We start from the raw sequence: 19,630 nt of genomic DNA, 5'->3' as shown, positions 1-19,630 counted from the left end.
AAAGAAAAAGTGAAATTGATCCTCACGACGCTGCCATAACTATTGATTCATTCTCTAGAAGTAATAACTTCTAGAAAAGTAATAATTTCTAGGTATAAACCTTCTATACCCTTTTTCTATGAATATACGTAATACATATATAAATACACACACACACACACACACACACACACACACACACACACACACGGTATCATATGTTTGAAACTTGATGTCTTCATTTAATATACCAAGGACATCTTTTCATGTCAGGTCATTTAAGTCTAACTCATTCTTTTTAAAAGCTGGATAGTATTGGGCTTCCTTGGTGGTGAAGCCCTGGTGGTTTGATCCCTGGTCCGGGAAGATCCCACATGCTGCGCAGCAACAAAGCCTGTGCGCCACGACTACTGAGCCTGCGCTCTAGAGCCCGCGAGCCACAACTACTGAGCCCACGTGCCACAACTACTGAAGGCCGCGCGCCTAGAGCCCATGCTCCTCAACAAGAGAAGCCACCGCAATGAGAAACCCGCGCACTGCAACGAAGAGCAGCCCCCGCTCGCCGCAACTAGAGAAAGCCCGCGCGCAGCAACGAAGACCCAGTGCAGCCAAAAATAAAAGCAAATAAGTAAATTTATTTTTGTAAAAAAGCTGGATAGTATTCCTTAATATGATTAAACCCAATTTCTCTAATCTTCCCCTATTGATGAATACTTGGGTTTTTCCCAATTTTGTGACAAACTTTATGACAAACTACACAAAGTTTGGGGACAGACTATACTAGAACCCACATCCTTGTACATTTATTTTTGTGCCCGTGTTTATTTCAAAAGGACACATTCCTTTTGGAAAATATGCAGTGCCTCAGAATGAAAGCCAAAGCCCTCCTCTACACCTCACCCTAAGAGGAGGAAAAGAGTCTGACCAGCGTGGGAGATGAGGCTGGGTGTGTAGGTTAGGCAATGGCTTGGCAGCATTAAGTGCAGTCCTAAACAGTTTGGTTTTTAAGCAAATACAGATTAGGCTTCGCCAAGGGTACAGCGATGGATGTGATATTGACCCTGCACTCAAGGGCTCACTTCGGAGTCTGTGATGTGGAGGGGTAACCTGTAAGAGGCCCTTGAGCCTCCCCTTGGACTCCTGATCCTGGGGGCTAGGGCTGTCTCCCTATTCTCCAGAGGAGGCGGGGGGGGGGGGGGGGGGGGGGGGTGGAGGGGGAGGGGGTGTGGGAGGAGAATGACAAAGGAGGCCCGGATTCCCCAGTCAGCTCAACCCTTTCCCCGCCCCACCCCCCGCCCGGGGTCTCCTTTGGGTTAGAATGCTGGGGCTGGGGCTGGAGAGGGAGCCCTTAGTGCAATTCCCACCCATCCCCCCCACCCCACCCCCACAGCTCAAGGACCTGAAAAAGTGACCGTCTGTACAGAACTCCTTCCTCAGCCTTTTCCAGGCCTCTCCCACACCTGCAGGCATGAAACTTGAATTCTGGAGTGTCTAGGCAACAAAAGCCCCCAGGAGGACTGGCAGATGTTCCTGCCTCTCCCGGGGCTTCCTGGCTTCTCTCAGCCTAAGTTGCAGCTCCACCCACAGTCCTCGCTCTGGGACCTCCCAACCCAAAGTTCCCTGCCCACCGCAAGGCACGCGGGCACCTCCCTCCGTCCCCCTCTCCTGACTCCAACGGCCAGAGCCTCTCGTCTCCTGCAGGACACTCCTGCCCTGCAACTCCTGCTCTCCTGCCCTCCACCCTCATAGCACGCAGACTAGCTCCCTATCCTGAGGGCTCCCTCTTCTCACCGACACTCTCCTTCTCTGGGAGCTCTCTTTTATCTGCTCGCCAGACGAGTCTCCCCAAACCTGTTTCCTAGTGAAACAGGAGGGAAGGGGGCAGGGCACAACCTTTGAAAGAATGACGTAGCCCGAGGACACGACATAAACTTATTAGAACCGAATGGGTCCAAGACGGCAGACAAGTCGACTTCCACTAGACCCTGAGCCTCAGGATACACTCATTGTAACACATCAAGCTAAATGACACACCCACAGGTGCCATGACAGTTCCAAGACCGACAATAAGGATCAAACAGTGGGTGGTGGCCCAATTCCTGGAAATCCCTTCCCTTTCCTAAAATAGCTGGAATACTCCTCCCACTCAGTAGCCTATGAAATTACCCATCCCTATAAAAACTGACAACCCCATACTCTGGTGACTGTCTCGCCTTCTGAGATGGCCCACGCTCTGTCTGTGGAGTGTGTTTCTCCCTAAATAAATCCACTTCTTACCTATCACTTTGTCTCTCACTGAATTCTTTCTGCGATGAGACATCAAGAACCTGAGCTTCATTAAGTCCTGAAACCAGGTGTGTGATCTCAGTTGGCAGACTGTGGGTTCTGGCCAGGTTCGAGTCCCAGCCGCGTGGGTTCAAGTCCCAATCTGCGGTGCACGGTTTCACTAGTACCCTCTTCCATCAGAATTCTCTCCACTGCATCTACTCTGCTTTTGTCTCCTCGCATTTACACCACTGTCTGCATTCTGGGGGCACGTGCCATTTCCCTCTTTGCTGTCTCTTCCTTCTTCTTGCTCTCCTTGCACACTTCCCTCCTCCAGCCCCCCATGCCTCCACCCCCTGGTGCACAGGGTAGGTCTCTGCACTTACAGTGCCCCCGAAGGCAGTGAGACGGTGGCAGACTACGAGCAAGCGGAGCATCCCAAGGGAAATGCCAGTCCTGGTTCTCCATCTTATTTCTTTTTTTTTTTATTTTTTTTTAACATCTTTATTGGAGTATAATTGCTTTACAATGGTGTGTTAGTTTCTGCTTTATAACAAAGTGAATCAGTTATACGTATACATATGTTCCCATATCTCTTCCCTCTTGCATCTCCCTCCCTCCCGCCCTCCCTATCGCACCCCTCTAGGTGGTCACAAAGCACCGAGCTGATCTCGCTGTGCTATTCCATCTTATTTCTGAAAAAGACTTTGTTGGATGCTTTTCAACTGAAAGAAATGATTAATTCAGCCCTGACCTTGTTCTGTCTTTGTTCATAGATAAATTCTTTTACGTGAAAAGAAATCTTTTCATTTGTGTTTCCATATCACCTGTGATTTTCGCTGCCTTCCACTGGCAGCCCTGCCAGTTGACAGGAAGGTCAGCAAAGCTGCTGATAAGAGGAGCATAAAGAGGGCTTGGTTCGTGGCAAGGGGGCAGTGGTCTACTTGCTGGCAACATGCTGCGCTTGCTGGTGTTCACCACGCTGGTCCTTTATGGTAAGTGGGTCATCTGGCTGGAGTTCTGGAGGGAGGGAGATTGAGCAGGAGGGTTGGAAAGCTTTCCTTAAGCCCAGGTCTGCTCTCTATCCCAGGATGGGAAGGAGACTCTGCCTGTGAGTCTAGCAAAAACTTTATTCTCCTGGAGCCCATGATAGAAAAGGTTGGGGGCCTCTGGTTGAAAGGTCCCTGGGCCATGAAGCAGAGAGAAGCCTCTTCCAGAGCCCTGGGCTCCCCCACCAACCCCACCGACAGGAAGACATCCTCAGCGGGCACCTGGTGGCATGTGCACTGCTGTCTCTGCCCCCTGGAGAATCCCGCCAAAGCACTGTGTGTGGGAGGTTGAGGGTGGGGTCAGGGGTGTGGGGTAGGGAGCGGGGAGTCACCTCAGGCCAAGGGGTGACCCTAAGCAAGGCTGAGGCCATGAGGAGCCTCTGGGGCCTGGCGCGGCAATGTGAGATGGGTCCTTCATAGCATGCCAAAGTTCTGGGGACACGTAGGGGAAGCAGAAAAGCAGAAGGCACTTAGACTTATCTGCTTTCAAAAGGGGCTCAGAGAACTCACAGCTGGGCCCCTCATTAGCTAGGGAGGAACTGTGAGTTTGCAGACGAAGCACAACTGCCACCCGCCCTCCCACCCTGAGCTGACCCCACGCTTAGTCATCACTCACTTTTCTTCTGCCCCACAAAGGACATAGTGCCCAGGACTTTCCAGAAACCAACGCCCGGGTAGTTGGAGGGACTCAGGCCCGGAGGAATTCTTGGCCCTCTCAGGTGGGTGTTCCTTCACAACCCCAGACTGCCAACGAAATGAGAGTTGCCCGTGTCCTGATATGCAATATTATGTATGTCTCTGTATATCCTTATCAACAGGAAGCTCTCCAACCGCCTGGATTCTAGCTTTAAAAGATGAATGGGACCAGGCTTAGGAGTTTTTTTCTAAATGCAAAAGGCTTGGAGGAAAGGATTTAAACACCAATCACACTCACTCTCCCAGGCACACACCCAAACACAAACCACATTTACACTCCCAGCAATACCACTTGTGCCACAGTAGCAAGACTGTGTGCCAGACCCACACCTCAGACTCTACACACCTTCACACACACACACACACACACACACACACACACACACACCGCACTCCACGCAGTGCGTGTCACACATGCAAACACACCTCTGCCCCCAAATGGAGCACGTTGCTCATTTGGCTATTTAAAGAGTTTCCACTTTCAAAATAGGGCAGCTAGGCTGTGATTTAAGCAATTCTAAAAGTGTAAAACTGGCAAATTAACTGGTGAATAGCCATACTTTGGGAGGAATCACTGCGATTAGAATTAAATTCAATTTACGAAAGTTTGTGCCCCAATTTTCAGGGGTAGAGCTATTGTGCGATATGAGGCAATGAAGGAGGAGGCGTGAACTGATAAAAATGAATACTCCAGTGGTGTTTCTAAGTACCTGCTGGGGTGAGGAGACAGGGTGTATCTTAAAAACTTCGGAGGGGAGTTCTGGGGACCTAAGTTTGTGGCTTAGGTGATGGAGCAATTCCATGGCTACATTTCCTTCCCAAGAGGGAACGGAGGTAGAAGGACCTGGGTTCCTGGCCCTTTGCAATAATATAGGGTAAGGAGGCTGAATGCACTGTGTGTGTATGTCTTTGCTCCCCCTTCCATGTACACAGCAAACGTCACCAAACGACGGAGCACTCTTTTCTGCTGGTCCCAGGGGCATCTACATGCCCCTTCTCACCACTACTCCAGGTAGCCACTACCAACCAATCAATAGCAACAGGTCAAATGAAAACAATTCACCATCTCTAGCCCAGAAAGTTGGAGGCTGTTTTGAGGTATGGCAGCAGTTTAAGGAGGTAACACGTGGCTTGGGTCAATGCCTTTCAAGAAACACCAACCTATCCCTCTTTTCTTCTCTCCCCATCTAGATTTCCCTCCAGTACCAGTCTGGAGGTTCCTGGTTTCACACCTGTGGAGGGACCCTCATCAGACGGAACTGGGTGATGACAGCTGCTCACTGTGTGGACAAGTGAGAAAAACAAAGACCAGCTTTTCTGAGCCCCTGGGAGGGGAAGAGTCTGGTCCTTCTGGAGGCATATGTATCTTTGACCACTCAGGGCAAGGCTTTAAGGAGGTGTTTGGGGGCCTGCGGGGAGGTAGTAGGATATAATGGAAAGTACAAACTATAATGTCAGGCAAACTCAGGTTCACCTCCTGTCCCAGCTTCTTCTAGCTCTGTGAACTTGGATGGCTTACTTAGCTCTCTAAGCTCTCACTCTCTTATCTCTACCTACTTGGTAGAATTATTGTGAGAATTAAGTAGGTAAATATTTAAGTGCCTAGTCAACGCCTGACTGGTAACCATTTTTTCATATTTATCGTGAGCAATGGTTCTTAAATTTGAGCATGTATCAGAATCACCTGCAAGGCACAGATTGCTGGGCCCCACCCAATAGAGTTTCTGACAGGAAGGTCCAGGTTGAGGCCTGATAATCTGCATTTCTAACAAGTTTCCAGGTTATATTGATGCTGCTGGTCCAGGGACCATGCTTTAAGAACTACTGGTCTAGGACTTCCAGTGGTTAAGGCTCCACGCTTCCAACGCAGGGGGCATGGGTTCAATCCCTGGTCAGCGGGGAATAAGATCCCGCATGCCATGTGGTGTGGCCAAAAAAATTTTTTTCTTTTTTTTTTTAAATCTTTATTGGAGTATAATTGCTTTACAATGGTGTGTTAGTTTCTGCTTTATAACAAAGTGAATCAGTTATACATACATATGTTCCCATATCTCTTCCTTCTTGCATCTCCCTCGCTCCCGCCCTCCCTATCCCACACCTCTAGGTGGTCACAAAGCACGGAGCTGATCTCCCTGTGCTATGCGGTTGCTTCCCACTAGCTATCTATTTTACGTTTGGTAGTGTATATATGTCCATGCCACTCTCTCTCTTTGTCACATCTTACCCTTCCCCCTCCCCATATCCTCAAGTCCATTCTCTAGTAGGTCTCTGTCTTTATTCCCGTCTTGCCACTAGGTTCTTCATGACCTTTTTTTTTTTTTTCCCTTAGATTCCATATATATGTGTTAGCATACTGTATTTGTTTTTCTCTTTCTGACTTACTTCACTCTGTATGACAGATCCCGCATGCCATGTGGTGTGGCCAAACAATTTTAAAAACAAAAGGACTACTGCTACTGGTCTAGAAGTTTATATGTCCCTCGAAATCCCTCTATGGGCTGAGAACCATTATTTCATTTATGCTCACCACACCTCTCCCAAGTTATGAGATATTCAGCCTCTGATGTTTAGCTTGGTAAATTGGGAAAATGAAGTCGATGGTAGTTTTTGTCACTTCCACAGGTTAGCAAATTGGGGATGAGAGGGTTGGTTACTGCCTTATCTTCCAGGGTCTTCCATCCTTCCACTGCCTGGGCCAGATAAGATGGGTTCCTGTCCTAAAGATAAGATGTAAGATGGCTTCCCAACTTTTCTCTAAGAGGGGGAAAAGAAGGATCACTCAGGGCTTCCCTCTCTCCCTCCAGCCGAATGAGCTTCCGTGTGGTGGTTGGAGACCACAACCTGAGCCAGAACGATGGCACCGAGCAGTACATGAGAGTGCAGAGGATCGTGGTGCACCCCTACTGGAACGGCAACAATGTGGCTGCAGGGTAGGGGCAAGGCGGGGCTGGCCTGGGGCTGGGAGGTGGAGGGCTGACTGGCCAGCTACGGGGTCTTGGCTTCCTTCACATTCATCCAGGAGGACTTTGAGAATTAAGATGTTGGAGGACTTGAGAATGTACGAAGATCTTTGGGGATTTGTTTGATCTACGCTGGTTTGCACGATTGGATCCCCTGAATCTCCTTCTCTGCAGAGTTTAATGTTCCCGTTTTTATTGTTAGTCATTATTCATTTTATGGAATAGACTCCATCAGCAAAAGTAGATTTCTTAAAATGAATCTCACAATGAGAAAACTCCTGCAAGACTGAGCTGTAAACTTTTGGAAAGGAAGTAGTTAAGATGGTAGCCAATTCTATAGCGTGGGTTCAAGTAATTCGGATATTTCTGCAGAGCATTTGACATCTTTCTCCTTTGAGAACTCTTCTCTGCTACGAAGATCAAAGCACTCTGCTCCTTTCTGAGTCCCCATTCACAACTGAAAGAAGCGAGCTCCACTCCCCCTGGGTTGCAGACCAGAGCTAGGCGACAATGCTGAGAACTCACCAGCAGGGGCTGCTGTTAAACGTAGAATATCCTACAATCCAAATGCGTAGTTCCTCAAATTTGAGTCTTGGCGAGTCAGTCCCCTCCTTCTTCGGAGTCATTGGTTTCCAATTCCATGGTCACACAAGGCTTAGGGAGGGCTTGTCCCTATGCTGACTTAAAGGAAGGCCTGGTCCTGCAAGAGAGCGGTCTCCTTTCCTCCCGCAGCTATGACATCGCCCTGCTGCGCCTGGCCCGGAACGTTACCCTCAACGGCTATGTCCAGCTGGGTGTTCTGCCAAAGGAGGGAACCATCCTGGCTAACAACAGCCCCTGCTACATCACAGGTTGGGGCAGGACCAGAAGTAAGTCGCCTACATTGGCACCATCCACCACATGGATCCTGATTATGTAGCTGAGCTTCTGGGGCACTTTTTCTGTGGTCCTAGGTGTTCAGAGCCAAAGACCAGGAACCAGAGATAAAATAACTGGTTCATGAAAACAAGCTAAGAACAAGCCATGGAATAGTCAAGTCAGAGATTCTCAGATTCTTATAACCAAAAAAAAAAAAAAAAAAGATAGACACCTTACCTCAGAGAGTATTTTGTTACCAGCCTCTCATTTTATACATAAGGAAACTGAGGCCCAAAGGAAACTGAGGCCCAAAGAAATTAAAGACCTTGTTCAAGATCACATGACCAGGGACTTCCCTGGTGGTCCAGCGGTTAAGACTCCGCGCTCCCATTGCAGGGGGCCAGGTTCAATTCCTGGTCAGGGAACATAGATCGGGCATGGCACAACTAAGAGCCTGCATGCTGCAACTAAAAGATGCCGCATGCCGCAAAGAAGATCCCGCACGCGGCAACAAAGATCCCGTGTGCTGCAAGTGAGACCCGGCACAGCCAAGTAAATATATATTAAAAAAAAAAAAAAAATCACATGACTAGTTAGTAACTAGTTATCTGGGGCCAGAACGCAGGTATCCTGGCTTCTGCTTTGCTGGTCATTACACCATCACGCTACCTTCATAGACAGTGGGTTGGAGTGAATGAGCCAGGGGTGGCTGCAGGTACAGAGAAGTCGAGGCAGAGGAGGCTTCAGCTTCTTCCGGTCAATCATGGGAAGATTTCTGGAAGGAAAAGTCATTAGATGACATGGAAGGGTGGGAGAGGCTATGCGCAGAGATAGTTAACAAGGGCAGAGACAGCAGGCCTGGCACAGAAGGCTGTCAGCCATCAGGAAGGATCTGAGCTCTGGAGGAGAGGCAAGGCCTTGCTAGGAGCAGCCAGTCTACTGGGGAAACTGGGACTGAGAGAGACATGCTTCTAATCCAGCTCTGCTCCCAGTTCACTCAATGTCATTGTAGTTCAATTTCCTGATCTATATATAACATGAAAGGATTGTTGTAAGTATCCAAAGAAGTAATTCATGTGCAAAGGCTTTGAAAAGTCAAAAAATGCAGATAAAGGAAAGCTCTTAAGAAAGGGAAACAAGGGTCCATAGTCCCAGTTCTGCTTCACAGGGTTTACAGTGTAAGGAGGAAGCAGGACAGATGAGTTATTAACAAATAAGACCATTCTAGTTACTTAATTAAGGTATCCATGAGATTTAAAAAAAAAAAAAAAGCCGGCGTAGGATTAGTGGTTTGGAACCTGGGAACCTTTAAGGATGACTCCTTAAAGGAAGGTGCCTGTAGCTTTTATATAAAGAGAGACAAAAGGAGGATCTATGACATGCAATGGGCAGAGAAAAGGAACTTGCCCCGACTTCAGCTTTCATCAGAGCTTGGGAAGGTTTGGCCGGGTGTGGAAGGTTTTTTTTCCCTGGATAGCGTCTGGGGCTGACCTCCAATGCTGTGTGTCCTGTTCAGCCAATGGGCAGCTGGCCCAGACCCTGCAGCAGGCTTACCTGCCCACCGTGGACTACGCCACCTGTTCCAGGTCCTCTTACTGGGGCTCCACCGTGAAGAAAACCATGGTGTGCGCTGGAGGAGACGGAGTTCGCTCTGGATGCCAGGTGAACACAGGCGGGAAGCGTCAGAAGTCTCACCCCAGGTCCCTCCCCTCTCTGTTTCCCATCCCCCACCTTTTACTCACCTATTTCACACCTACTCCCACCCCTATGTACAGACTAAACTTTCTATTCTAGCATCTGAAGGAGAATGATTCTGTGCTACTAAGTTTATATTCACAGAATCTCCAAGTTGAAAGGAACCTTAAAATTCATTTTGCCTGTTGCCTTCCCCCACCTCAAAAGTTTGTATGTGGCCCAACATTTGTGTGTTGGTATATGTGAGTGTTCTTTAGAAGTTATTTGTGCCCTAGATTTTTTTTTTATAAATTTATTTTTTTTATTTTTATTTATTTTTGGCTGCGTTGGGTCTTTGTTGCTGTGCGTGGGCTTTCTCTAGTTGTAGCAAGTGGAGGCTACTCTTCTTGTAGTGCATGGGCTTCTCTTGTTGCGGAATACGTGCGGGCTTCAGTAGTTGTGGCGCACGGGCTTAGTTGCTCTGCGGCATGTGGCATCTTCCCGGACCAGGGCTCGAACCTGTGTCCCCTGCATTGGCAGGCAGATTCTTAACCACTGCGCCACCAGGGAAGCCCCTGTGCCCTAGATTTTTAATGGCTGCCACGGGGCTAGGCCTGGAGTGGTGGTTGTAATTGTGTATAAGGTAGCTCCCCTCCCATCAACCCCAATTTTTCTTATAGCTCCTCCACCACCACCCTTTTGACCCGATATTATTGATAGCAGAATGTATACAGGTGAATATGGTAGGGGAAGGTGCACAAAATAGTTTTATAATAGTATATATAATTATATATATATAAATCATCTCCTATTTAGACAAGATCAATCAGCAATACATCATCTCACAGATTTCTCTTTTTTTAAAATTTTTATTGGAGTATAGTTGATTTACAATGTTGTGTTAGTTTCAGGTGTACAGCAAAGTGAATCACTTATACATTTATCCACTCTTTTTTTTTTTTTTTAAGATTCTTTTCCCATATAAGCCATTACAGAGTATTGAGTAGAGTTCCCTGTGCTATACAGCAGGTTCTTATTAGTTATCTATTTTATATATAGTAGTGTGTATATGTCAATACCAATCTCCCAATTTATCCCTCCCCCACCCTTATCCCCTGGTGACCATAAGTTTGCAGATTTCTTAATGCAGTTCAACAAATATTCCTGATCATCTGCTAAATACTAGGCACTGTGTTTGATTCATCTTTGTATTAAAGATACAAAAGATACAAAGATAAACACAGTGTCTAGTGGAGGAATGGGAAGAGCAGACATAGGACAGAACATTGTAATACAATGTGGTTAAGTGTTATAACAAAAATATGCATAGGGTGATATGGGAGTCCAAAAGATAGGTACTTACCTCTACCTGTTGGTGTCGGAAAAGACTTGCCTTCCCTGAGAAACTAGAGTCTGTACTGAGTCATAAAGCTTAAATAGGAGAAAGCCAGGCAAAAAAAGAGGAAAAGATATTCAGAGAGAGGGAACATAAAGAAAGGCATGGCCCAAGAAGCTAGACCACATAGAGAATTATAGGGCATTCCCTACCGTTAGAGTAGAGGTCAGGGCCCACAGCCTCCAAGCCCAGCTTGCTGCCTGTTTTTGCATGGTCCGTGAGCTAAGAATGTTTTTCACATTTTTTAATGGTTGGGAAAAAATTAAGAAAGGAATAATATGTCATGGCACATGAAAAATATAAAATTTCAGTGTTCGTTAAAAAAAAGTTTTATTGGAACACAGCCTTACTTGTTCATTACATATTGTTTATGGCTGCTTTCATGGAGTTGAACAGTTGCAAGAGAGACTGGCCTGCAAAGCCTGAGATATATTTACTCTTTGGCTCTTTACAGAAAAAGTTTGCTGACCTCTGGGCTAAAACATAAACTACTACCATACTAGGGAATGTCAGGAGATGACACTAGAGACAGGTAGGAGCCACATGACTTAGGCCTTCAGATGTCATGCTTGGGGACATGAACCTTTATCTTAGGCACTGGGAAACCACTGAAGAGTTCTAAACAGGAGAACAGCATGATCAGATTTGCCTTTTATTTATTTATTTATTTATTTGGCTGTGTTGGGTCTTCGTTTCTGTGCGAGGGCTTCCTCTAGTTGCGGCAAGCGGGGGCCACTCTTCATCACGGTGCACGGGCCTCTCACTATCGTGGCCTCTCTTGTTGCGGAGCACAGGCTCCAGATGCGCAGGCTCAGTAACTGTGGCTCACGGGCCTAGTTGCTCCGCCGCATATGGGATCCTCCCAGACCAGGGCTCGAACCCATGTCCCCTGCATTGGCAGGCAGAGTCCCAACCACTGCGCCACCAGGGAAGCCCCAGATTTGCCTTTTAGAAGCACTCTCTGATGACAAGGTAAGCATGTTTTTGAAGAGAGCAAAATTAGGGAGACTGCTTAGGAGACTATTGCAATTATCTAGGCAAGAAATCTGAGGGCCGGAATTAGGGCAGTGGAGAGGAGTCAGGAGGCTCAGGAATGACTTCCAGGCATCTGATTTCAGTGATTTGGGGGAGGTGTTTGTTGCCTCTATGAGACAATATTTATAGGATTTCGGAGGGAAGGTTGAGTCTGACAAATTGAGTCTGAGATCCCAGTGGGACATTCAGTTATAGTTAACTGGTAAGAAACTATATATAAAGAGAGTGGAGCCTGAAGGAGAAAGCTAGGCTAGAGATAAGCTTAACAGGAAATGAGATCCCTCAAAGTCCCCCAACCCCCATCCCCACCTCCCCCAGGGAAAAGTGGTAGAATGAGGGAAAAAAAACCAAACAAACAGTGAGTTGGGGGGAAGAACTGTGATAACATAAATATTTGAGTGCTTCAGAGATAGGTGGAGGACAAAGGACCCGTAAGGATCTAAAAAAGAGGTAAGAGAAAAGCATAGTAAATAAAGGTTTTATAAAATCTCAGGAAATACTGATAGGTCTTCACATAGTATACATTCATTGCAGCCAGGAGCCATGGTGGATAACTGAAAGTGGCTACTTTGGCAGTTGGCGGGTCACTGGTAACTACGGCTAGAACAGTTTCAGTGGAGTGGTGAGGGCAGAAGCTTGATTGAAGGGTAAGGAATGAAGAGGCAACACTGGGTCATTTGTAGAGATGTGGATGGACCTAGACTCTGTCATACAGGGTGAAGTCAGAAAGAGAAAGACAAATATCGTATATTAACACATATATGTGGAATCTAGAAAAATGGTACAGATGAACCTATTTGCAGAGCAGGAATAGAGACGCAGACGTGTGGACATGGGGCGGGGGCAGGGAAGGGGCGGGTGGGATGAATTGGTAGATTAGGTTTGACAGAAATACACTACCATGTGTAAAATAGATAGCTAGTGGGAACCTGCTGTATAGCACAGGGAGCTCAACCCGGTGCTCTGTGATGACCTAGATGGGTGGGATGGAGGTGGGGGAGGGAGGTCCAAGAGGGAGGGATATATGTATACATATAGCTGATTCACTTCGTTGTACAGCGGAAACTAGCGCATCATTGTAAAGCAATTATACTCCAATTTAAAGGAACGAAAGAAAGAAGGAAAGAAAGGAAGGAAGGAAGGTAGCAAAGAATGTAGAATACTCTTTCAAGAATCTTGGATGAAAGTGAGGAATTTTAAAAGTCTAGTAGCTTTAAGGAGGATGACAGTCATGGAGGGGGTGGATCTTTTAAGAGGGAAGAAAATTGAGTGTGTTTCTGGGCAGAGAGGAAAGGATCTTGCAGAGTCGGAGAGAGGGAAAAAATGGATGACACAAGATCCCGGAGGAGAAGGAAGAGATGAAGCAAGAGCACAGGTGGAGCCGGCCTTGAACAGAATAGGGACACAAAAATGTGCATGGACATGAAGGAGAGTGCAGGCTGGGTAGCTGGAAGTTGGTGGGTGTTCTGCCATCTTGCTTCTATTTACTCATGAACTAGGAGTCAGATTAAATGCTGAAAATGAAGGGACAAGGGTTGTTTGCGTCTGGATTAATTAAGGTGAATGGGTTTAGAAAGACTGGCCTCCATGATGTTACTGATAGGCTGAGGTTGGAGACCATGCAATAATCACAATGGATATATGATTCACTCCATTCAAAGATCTAGTTGTAGGGAATGGATTAATCCAGGGCTAGTTTTCATGCATTATTGGGACATAAAGACAAGATTGCAGATCAAATGCAAGCTCCAAGCTAGGTGGAGAAGGAAGAGAAGCCAGAAGGAGGCTGGTAGGCTCACTGAAATAGTAGAATCAAAGATTAAAGGGTTTTTTGTGTTTGTTTTAAAGATTTTTTTTTTTTTTGATGTGGACCATTTTTTTTTTTTTTTTTTTTTTTAAATTTATTTATTTATTTATTTAATTTTTTGGGGGTTATGTTGGGTCTTCGTTTCTGTGCGAGGGCTTTCTCTAGTTGCGGCGAGCGGGGGCCACTCTTCATCGCCGTGCGCGGGCCTCTCACTATCGCGGCCTCTCTTGTTGCGGGGCACAGGCTCCAGACGCGCAGGCTCAGTAATTGCGGCTCACGGGCCCAGTTGCTCCGCGGCATGTGGGATCTTCCCAGACCAGGGCTCGAACCCGTGTCCCCTGCATTGGCAGGCAGATTCTCAACCACTGCGCCACCAGGGAAGCCCATGTGGACCATTTTTAAAGTCTGTCACTGAGTTTGTTACAATATTGCTTTTGTTTTATGTTTTGGCCCTTTGGCCACAGGGCATGTGAGGTCCTGGCTCCCCAACCAGGGATTGAACCCACACCCCCGCCACCTCCCGCCACACCCCACCCCCCACCCCGCCCCCCGCACTGGAGGGCTGAGTCCCAACCACTGGACCTCCAGGGAAGTCCCTAAAGGGTTTTTTTGTGAGCACTTAGAACTATGGAAGTAAAGTGAGCAACTCCTCCCAATTTTCCCAGGACTTCCCCAGTGTCAACTGAAAACAAAACAAAACCGCACAGCCTAAAAGTTGAGAGTTACGTTTTATTCAGTGATCTTACTAAGGACTATAGCCCGGGAGACAGCCTCTCAGACAGCTCTGAGCAACTGTTCCAAAGAGGTAAGGGAGGAGCCAGGATATATTGGAGTTTTTGCTGAAAAAAAACCATGGAGACAACCATCAAAGATTACTGCTAATAACAAGAAACAGACCTCTCAAGTGAATGATTTTAGTGTTTTTCTGTGTATGGGAAGATGCAAGAGTCTGGGCTTACAGAAATCATTCCTTTGATATGCATCGTAACTATCTAGGGCCAGTATCATTTTTCTCCATCCTGAAGTCCCCTCAGGATGTGGAAGGTGGCTGCAGTGGCTGGTGGCTTGATGGCGGGCAACATTCGTTGTTTCCCAGAATGGAAGGCAAAATTCTTTGTCTACTGACATGGCAGGCGACATTTTTTTGTCCACACCAGTGTCAAAACTTAAAAGTCCTATATCCTGGGAACCCTACCTGCAAGTTGGGGCAAAAAAAAAAAAGATGAACACATAAGTCAAGCTCTTACAGGTCCTCACCAGCCACCTTCACCTATAACCTCTTAAGGTTTAACCTTTCGGAGTTTAATTCACTTTCCTCTGCTCTCTCTCAAGGCCTTGAACTCTGAAAAACTAGAGTACTTTTCTTCTGGCTGCCGCTCCAAATAGGCAATTCTCTGAGGCGATTGTGTCGCCAGGTCTCTTCCCACTGGAATTTCCCAAATATTGTGTCTTTGTTTCCTGGGCTTTCAGATTTCTGGGTCCCAGCCCTTCTCCTCAGAGTGGATTCACTAAGCCCCTCCTCTCACCTCAAGCCACCATCTCCCACTGAGCTCTTTCCCACCTCTTCCTTCTGCACTAAAATCCTCAGCCACACCCTCCATCGCTACAGTCTTTGTTTCTTTTCAGGTCAATTAGCATAAGAAAATCGTATGATATACAATTCAATTACCTTCCATTCCTCTAGCTTAGAAATACTAGCAAACCCCTATTAGAATTTGGATGGAAGATATTTAAACTGTTTTGTTTTGTATTGAGTACAATAATCTAAAGGAAGCATCTTCTTTCCCTAAACATAGTTGGGATGGGGTACAGCTATTTCCTTTTTAAAAGAATTATCCCCAGTTTGAACTTTTGGTCTCTTTCCCTAGAATTATCCCCAGTTTGAACTTTTGGTCTCTTTCCCTAGTTCTTCTTTTAAGTTTTAATTTTTATTGAAGGTATGTGTATTAAACTGCTTAAGATGGCCAATAAAACTATGAGGCTTAATAGTGGGAAAGAACAGTCATAGTGTTCCTTCTACCACCTCAAGTTCTCCCTCCCTAGAGGGGACCACGTTCAACTCTTCAGCTGATTTCTTTCAGTGTCTACTTCCACCTCTCTAAAAGCATATACTTATATTGCCACTTAATTTTTCAGCTCAGGCATTATGCGAGATGTGCAACCTCTCTTCCTTTTACACATATACACTTGCCCCCAGCATGAACTTTTCTATCTGCACCCCCAACCTCCCCAAATAATTTTGGTTAAATTAACATTTAGTATTTATTATGATTATGTAAAATGATATTCCCTGCATAATTTTGTTTTCCCTGGGGTTAATAATTGTCTTTTTAAATTTGCATAATGTATACTCAATTTATCACCAGTTCAGACCCAACTCTCCACTAATTTATAAGTGACCTATTTTATCTTCTCTTGACCCTAGTGTTCTGTGTCTTGGTATGGGTCTATCTGCATTCATTTTGAGGGACACTTAGTGGGTTTTTTCATTCTGGAAACTCCAGACCTTTGCTTCTGAAAATGTTTATTTATTGATCATTTCCTCCCCTCCATTTTTATTTTCTCTTTCTAGAATTTCCATTATTCACACATCTACCTCCTAAATTGGTCCTCTTATTTTCATATTTTCTCTCTATATATTTTGTCTGCTTTATCTCCTAACCCAATCTTTCATTTCTACTATCATATTCATAATTTCCAAAGGCTCTTTTTGTTTTCTGAATGCTCTAATAGCTTGCTGTTCTTGTATCATGGATGCAATATTAATCATAGTTTTGTTGTTTATATTCTTCTCCCTGCATAATCTTGGTTGCCTTCATTTTTTATTTCTTTCTCTTTGTTTTGATCTTTTTTTTTTCTTAATAAGGAGGTTTTAATTTATTTATTTATTTATTTTTAAATTTATTTATTTTATTTTTATTGGGTCTTTGTTGCTGCGCGCGGGCTTTCTCTAGTTGCCGTGAGCGGGGGCTACTCATTGTTGCGGTGCGTGGGCTTCTCACTGCGGTGGCTTCTCTTACTGCGGAGCACGGGCTCTAGGCGTGCGGGCTTCAGTAGTTGTGGCTCGCGGGCTCTAGAGCGCAGGCTGAGTAGTTGTGGCGCATGGGCTTAGTTTCACTGCGGCACGTGGGATCTTCCCGGACCAGGGCTTGAACCTGTGTCTCCTGCATTGGCAGGCGATTCTTAACCACTGCGCCACCAGGGAAGCCCCTTGATCTTTATTTTTATATTGAGGCTTTCTTCAGATGTTTGGTCATCCTTGACCATATGCTCTCATTTCAGACTGGGACAGTGAAGAGCTGATAGGTAGCTCTGAGCCTTAGGTGGGGTTCATCTATAGTGAACTGCTTTGTCAGGGGATCTGGCTAGGCCGTTTCATTGGGGGACTTCCAATGTTACTATCTTTAGATCTTCCCTCTTGTGCTGGTCAGATTCTCCAAAGAAATATCTTCCAATTTTATGTCTGGAATCACAGAACTGACATTCTGGGAACTGAGTAAGGAAACGAGTGTCAAGGTCACGGTCTGTAAACTCTGGTTTGTCTGATTCTAAGCCTGAGCATGTAACCACTACCCAATACATCACTTTCTCTTCTCTTTACGCCAGTTTAGTTTAACATGTTTTGACTACCTACCCTGTGTCTAAAGGCTAAGTCTAATTAGACCCGTTGGTCTGAATGCTGGGGATAAATAAATCATTAGAACAACCTATCCCCTCACCCCAGGTTCAATTTAAGTCAGTAACAGCTATTGAGCCTAAGATGTTCAAAGTTCTGTGCTAGCATCGTGGAGAGGAAAATATCAGTAAGATGTAGTTCCTGTCTCAAGAAGCTCACAGATAAGCGTGGGAGGTAGAAACAAATTATGAAACCAAAATACAAGGCAGAACATGACATAAGTGCTACAAAAGAAAGGAAGAAGTGCTATGGTTGTAGAAAGGAAGAGGAGATTCATCTTGATTGAGGGGATATGAAGGAAGTGGGGATTTTAATTGGAGCTTTTAAACAGTGCAGGATTGTACAAACAGAGATGGGGGGTGGGTGGGTGGGTGTAAGCAGAAACAAAGTCCCAAAGATCAAAAGATCTGGAGTTTTAGGACACTGCTTCTCCTCTCCACAGGGTGATTCTGGGGGCCCCCTTCACTGCTTGGTGAATGGCCAGTATACTGTCCACGGTGTGACCAGCTTTGTATCCAGCCTGGGCTGTAATGTCTCCAGGAAGCCCACAGTCTTCACTCGGGTCTCTGCTTACATCTCTTGGATAAATAACGTGAGTCCTCTCAAACGATGGTTTGAAATAGGGTTACCTGGAGACCCATGCACTGGCTGGGGTGGGGAGCAAAAGTTAAGCAGGGGAAGCCATCCTCTTCCTCACCGCATTCAAATGTTTACTCCTTTCCCTTCCTCCATAGTGTACTTTCGCTCCATAATGTTGCCATCCTGAGTTCCACTTCACATACCCACTAAGAATGCTTCACTGTATTGTTTACTGCTTAGGGTAAGGTGGGTGGTGGCAACAGCAGATCTGAACCAGGTACATATCAGTGCTGTCCAAAGTCAAAGCCAAGGGGAAAATGGCTTCCCTCCCCTGGGCGAGGGAAGAGGCACTAACCTTCTCCTCCACCAGTTCTTTCTAAGGGCATCATGAGAATTTGCTCTACCCTTTGCCAAGAGGTTTTACCACCTTAAACAATGCTTGAGGGTTAGGTGAGACTATACCTACACTGACCTGGTGGTAGAGCCTCACAGTTATCCCACCTATACCCTCCAGTCTTCAAACACATTCTGGAGTCTTGTGGCATGAACCTTGACTCACAACCGGTTCAAGGTCTGCCCTTGACACTAAGTCTTGAGTATGTGCCTCCTGACACAGCTGAGAACTACTTCCTGCCCGCCCCCCCATAAACCCAGTACAGGGCCATACTCAACTGGGAGCCCTGAAGGAAAAAGAAAGGAGGTGGGCAGAAGTTACTGACTGGATATAACCGGTTTTTCCTTCAGGTCACTGCCAACAAATGAACATTTTCTTGTGTCCAACGGCCTTCCCAAGATGATTCTTAGATCCACAGCAGGACTTGAGGCCATCAAGGAAAAACCATTCTAACAGACTATTGAGCCAGATACAGAAAAGCAAATAAAATTGAATATATATATTACCCTGTGTCTTTTTATTTGTAATTAAGCCCTCTAGTGGAAATGCAGTTATAGGGCCTGAGTTGGATTTCACCACATTTCTGGGCTTGTTCTTCCATTTGCTGCCATCTCTATCAGTTCACAAACTATGCCAAGTGAGAGTGGTCTTACATTGTCCTTTTTGGATTATGTTAGGACCTACTCATCCATTAATCTGCCCATCTGTCCCTCCTCCCAAACAAAGGCACAGAGGGCTTTAAAATGTTCCTGAGTGACTAAACGTGCCCTGACTCTCCCAAGTAGACTGTGGGCTTGTCCTTCTTTTGTTTCTCCCTTCAGTGCCTAGAACAGGGCTCACCCCAAAGTTCTCAGTCATGGCAACTACAAGGATACATTAGAGATAGGAGTACAGGATTAGGTGGTAGGTCAGATGCCAGCAGACAACGTAAGTGACAAATTAGAAAGGAGACAGAGAGGAAAGAATAGAAAAAAAGAGAAAAGAAGATAAGGAACAAAGAAAGGAAAGGGTTGAGGGGAAAATAATATGTGGTCTCAAACTAAGTATGAGTCAGCACTTCAAGGCTGGACAAAAATAAACAACCAGATCCGGGGTTCTATAAACCACAGAGAACTGGGAAGCTGATAATTCTGTCCTATCCTGGCCAGGGCTCAGTCTGTTAGAGTGGCCTGTGATAGAGTGAAGAGGGAACTGAAAGGAGAAGGCTAAGAGGATGAGAAGTAGCTTTTCATAGCAATCACTGAGGACCAGACAAGAGGTAC

At 46.0% G+C, this 19,630-nt stretch overlaps 1 protein-coding gene across 1 annotated transcript; it reads left to right on the top strand.

The window, feature by feature from the left end:
- Positions 1-3,199: 3,199 nt before the first annotated feature.
- On the top strand, positions 3,200-18,842 carry CELA1 (chymotrypsin like elastase 1). Its single transcript, XM_059934596.1, has 8 exons — positions 3,200-3,239; positions 3,930-4,012; positions 5,181-5,281; positions 6,794-6,919; positions 7,682-7,818; positions 9,324-9,469; positions 17,838-17,987; positions 18,719-18,842. Exons 1-8 carry the CDS (start codon positions 3,200-3,202, stop codon positions 18,734-18,736), a joined length of 801 nt encoding a protein of 266 aa, XP_059790579.1. The 3' UTR covers positions 18,737-18,842.
- The last annotated feature ends 788 nt before the right edge of the window (positions 18,843-19,630 follow it).

Source organism: Balaenoptera ricei, chromosome 10, assembly GCF_028023285.1.
Source record: "Balaenoptera ricei isolate mBalRic1 chromosome 10, mBalRic1.hap2, whole genome shotgun sequence".
NCBI classification, from domain to species: domain Eukaryota; kingdom Metazoa; phylum Chordata; class Mammalia; order Artiodactyla; family Balaenopteridae; genus Balaenoptera; species Balaenoptera ricei.
Note: the sequence above shows the minus strand (reverse complement) of the source record. Positions and strands in the feature narration are given on the sequence as shown.